The sequence below is a fragment of the Mytilus trossulus genome, chromosome 3 (genome assembly GCF_036588685.1).
Source record: "Mytilus trossulus isolate FHL-02 chromosome 3, PNRI_Mtr1.1.1.hap1, whole genome shotgun sequence".
Lineage (NCBI taxonomy): Eukaryota > Metazoa > Mollusca > Bivalvia > Mytilida > Mytilidae > Mytilus > Mytilus trossulus.
In genome coordinates this window covers 82,721,675-82,726,355 of record NC_086375.1, presented here as the reverse complement: position 1 = coordinate 82,726,355, position 4,681 = coordinate 82,721,675, and the positions used below count along the sequence as shown (strand labels likewise).

General features: G+C 33.8%; 1 protein-coding gene across 1 annotated transcript; it reads left to right on the top strand.

Moving 5' to 3' along the window:
• Positions 1-462: 462 nt before the first annotated feature.
• LOC134711082 (uncharacterized) lies at positions 463-4,318 on the top strand. Its single transcript, XM_063571514.1, has 3 exons — positions 463-579; positions 2,906-3,351; positions 4,270-4,318. Exons 1-3 carry the CDS (start codon positions 463-465, stop codon positions 4,316-4,318), a joined length of 612 nt encoding a protein of 203 aa, XP_063427584.1.
• Positions 4,319-4,681: the final 363 nt, after the last annotated feature.

The following is a 4,681-nucleotide window of genomic DNA, read 5'->3' as shown; positions in this document are numbered from 1 at the left end:
CATAATTACCCCATAAAAAACATCGAAAGATATATAATTATCGTTTAAATGGATAAATTATGAATTCAAATATATCGATCTGTCGACCTACTAATTATGCATATTTCAATCCCGGAAGTCACTCAGAACGAGGCTGTGACGTCAGTGGTTACATCAATCATATTTGACTGACGGGTGTATATACATAATTAGCGCTATTTCATTTCCGAATATCTTAAAGAAAAATACATGACAGTGATTAAAAATGGTTCTGTGTGCTGCCAGTGGGTGCAACAATAGACATAAGAAGGACAACTTAATTAGTTTTTTTCGTTTTCCAATTAACCCGCAAACCAGGAAGGCGTGGACACATTATTGTAAGAGATGGGACTTCCTACCAGGCGCTAGTCATAGACTTTGTTCCGCCCATTTTACAAATTCATGTTACGATCGTGACCCAGAAGTAATGAAGAACCTCGAGGGATGTCCTACCTCCGTCCAAATGCAGTACCTGACATTCCATTGACGCAACCAACAACAGCTGAGCCAAAGCCACCTTTACCTAAGCGTGGAGCTTTTGAGAAGCGGAGAAAAGCTGAGGTAAATATATATATTTTTTTATCTTCGCAAATATTTTATTGCATCCCCTTTTAATAATATATATTTTTTTAATAATTTCAATATCCAAATAAATATAGCTAAGTGTTGAAAATTTAGTATCGTGTACCTCCTTAGTGTACCTCACTACCTGTTCACGTGTGCAGACCATAAAGTTACATCGATCAGAAGTTACAGGTATGCGGCACACTTTATCCCCAATACTTGGTTACCTTTTGAAGTTGAAAGCTACAGGTGTCATGCCCCAGGGTGGTGATAGGTAAGACATAGGTAATACGCAATATTGCGTAACATGCGGCGAATCTGTGTACATCAATGATCACCGGCGGGATGCACAGGTGAGGTTGGAAAATAGACTCGAGAAAATGTTACAGACACATATTACGCAATGCATATCTGTTTTACCTGTAGGAATAATCATTTCCTGACTGTCGGTTAATCAACGGGGTTTTACAGAATAGAGAAAAAAGGACTGAAAGTGCGGCTTAAAAAAAGGGGGGGGGGGAATAGGAAATAATGGGTTGCTGAATTTTACGTTGTAATGAATGGAGTATAATAAGCAAACTAATTAGACAATAAAGAATTAATTTTTAAAGTACAAAATTAAAAATGTCAAAGCCTGTCAGTCCCTATAACTAAAACATAACCTGCAGTACATAGATTCTAATAAATATTAGGCAGGTGTAAAAAGTGTATTGTAATTCATTTTCTATTATTTACCCTAATTATTTGATTTATTTATCATATGGAAAGTCATTTTATTTCTTAATAAAAAAAAATGTGAAGAGATGCTATGATAGAAAGTTGATGCAAGGTTATTGAGGTGAAATATGCAAAAGGTGACTTAAATGAGAAACAAATATTTTGGCTAGTGTATGTATTCAAGTCTTTATATTGCACAAGACATGAAGCTGAATAATATAGTTTTAATAATGCAAATAAATCCAATTGATACAGACCTGGGAGTAGTAGATAAAGTATAAGTATAGACTGAAGATATACACATTATAACAATTCAGCAAAAAACAAAAATCAGTACTTATTGAAAATGTTCATCAGGATGATTAAAGAGGGGACAAAGACATGAATTTATTTTATTGTATTAAAATTTCTTTAAATATTACTTTTAAATTTCCCCTGTTATATGTCATACTTATTACACATTTATTGTGAGCTGCTTCAGTAATTCAAATTTCACACCAACATACTTGGTTAGGTCAGAGACATGTCTCTGATTAGGTGATAGGTAATTTAATATTACCTGTCTTTTTCTCTTATTTAATGCAATTTAATTACCTATTCAACTCCAACATTTTTAAGAAATATATTTTGATAATAGAGATATATATATATATGGTGAAGTAATTGATATAAAAGTAATGAAATTTCTACACAGATCATTATATATACATTCTAAATTTTAAAATGTGCATTTAATTTCATATTGTGTTTATACAGTACATGTATGAGGGGGGGGGGGGGGGGGTCTGTTATTCTGTAAACATTTTCACCCCTTTTTTCTCAAATCTTAAAAAAAAATAACACCTTTTTTCTCTAAATTTTCACTTTTTTTGCCCTTTATTCTCTAATCTTCATTTTTTAGAGGCATTATTCTATAATCATTTAACACCATCCAAACCCTCATGTATGTATGCAGTGTGGCTATAATAAACTTTAAACTTGAACTGTACACTAAAAATTCAAATTATTAAATTAATATATAAGAACCAAATAATTGGTGGTAAACTTGCAGGGAGATATCCAGCCATTTTCGAAAAAAAGGTGGGGGGGGGGGCAACTTTATGTCCCCATTCAAATATATTGATCGTCCCCATTCAAATATATTGATCGTCCCCATAAAAGGGGGGGGGGGTCTAAACCCTCCCCCTGGATCCGCCACTGAAATTTTGATTGCTACTCCGACAACTATCCATGAAAGCTCAAATTAAAGGGATTTAAGAAGTAATATGTATATTTCTCTATGTTTTTGATTTCATTATAATTGTAATTTTAGACCATTTAATTATTCAGAAATGCAATTGACCATCATAGGCTGATCCAGTGGGGGGGGCCTTTTGTGGAAAAAATTGGTTAATTATATAGGGAATCACTGAAGCATTTGTGACTGGACTGGAGCAAGTGCAATCCTCCTCCCCCCCCCTTTGTAGGTGTCAGTGGGACCCCTTCGGAAAATTTCTGGATCCGCCACTGACCATGATTGACCATTGTAGGACCACTTGTTTTTTATATCTCTTTCATAGTAAAGTTGTGTAAAACTAAATAAACAACAAATATTTATTCTTTGCAGATTCTACAGCTTGCATATGACAACTATGAACGAGAGACAGAATGTGTACAACTCCAAGTACCAGACAGTACCACAACACCAGAACCAGAACCAGAGCTGCCAACCTCCAATGTTACAGAGAACAATACATGTACATCCAAAGTTACCATGGTTACACAGACTACTCCACCACCATCACCAAAAGTAGTAAAACACAAGAAAAGCCAATCCTACCTCCGTCCACAGCAACGTACCAGGAAACATCAAACAGATCTTAAGATTACACAACCTTCAGCAACATACAGTACAATTGCTACACAGACTGATGATGACATTACAAAATGTACATGTGCCAGTACTCTACCTACAACAGCTCACACCACTTCAGCCCAAAACTCTGATGACGATGAGGTTTCCAGCCATGCAGATAGTGATGAGGACTACCAACCCTCAGATGATGATCAGAGGTATGTAGTACTATATGTATAATTATTTTTTGGAAATAGAATATATATAAATTGATCAACCTGTTTAAAAAACAGACTCTGTAATCCGCTTCCAGTTTCTTTGAAACATTCATCAATTCCATTCTCAATTTTTAAAACTTTATATACTTATATTAATTCAATATTTATATATAAAAGAAGATTAGGTATGATTGCCCATGAGACAACTCCCCACAATAGACCAAAATGAAATCAAAATTAACAACTATCTATAGATCACATATGGCCTTCAACAATAAGCAAAGCCTCTAATGCACAGTCAGCTACAAAAGGCCTAGAAATGACAATTCAAATAAGAAAACTTACACATGTTTTTAAAAACTAAATCCTTAAAACAAAATATAAATAAAAATCGCTGAAAGAAAGATGCTATACTGAGGACAAGAAATGGTAAATTTTGATTCATTTTGTATGTAGGTTGAAATTTAACATGTAAAATGAACATAGATAAAAGAAGAAGTTGTGTGAGTGCCAATGAGACAACTCTCCATCCAAATAACAATTTATAAAAGTAAACCATTATAGGTCAATGTACGGACTTCAACATCGAGCCTTGCTATAGGATGTCAGTTAAACACTTGATGCATCAATTCATTTTTATTTACTGTGGATTTATTTGTTTTCGTGGGTACCAATTTTCGTGGATTAGGAAAAACTTGCATATTCATGGATATTTAATTTCATGGTTTTGCTGAAGTCTGCATATAAACCTATAGAAAAATTATCATTTGTTGAATATTTAATTTCGTGGTTTGACTGTGCCCACGAAATCCACAAAAACTAGTATCCAACGAATAATAATGAATCCACAGTAGTAAAAATTAAGAATAACATTGTAATACTTGCACTTTGAAAATAATATTGACTATTTTTTTGTAGATTATGTTCTGCTGATCAAGCAAGCTGTTGTTTCCAGAAGGGAACATGACTGCTCGTCCTATTCAAATGCTGCAGGGGATGTAAAGATACTTCAAAACCATTTTCCGGTCAGTTTGACACAGACATTCGAGCCATTCCAAAAGGCAGACCTCATTGCAAGACACAGGTCACGCTTTCAGAGATAGAGGAAAATTATTGAGAACAGTTTAATGTTTGTACAATATGCAGTGGATGATCATGTACAATATGCAGTGGATGATCATTGTAATCTTTTACATGTGAATAATATTCATGAGTTTTGAACAATGCAGGCTTTGTTCATGTTATTTATTGTGAAGAAATATCAATCTTGATTTTTTATTTAGCAATAAAAAAAATGGTATAAGGTACACTTTTATTATTTAAATTATTC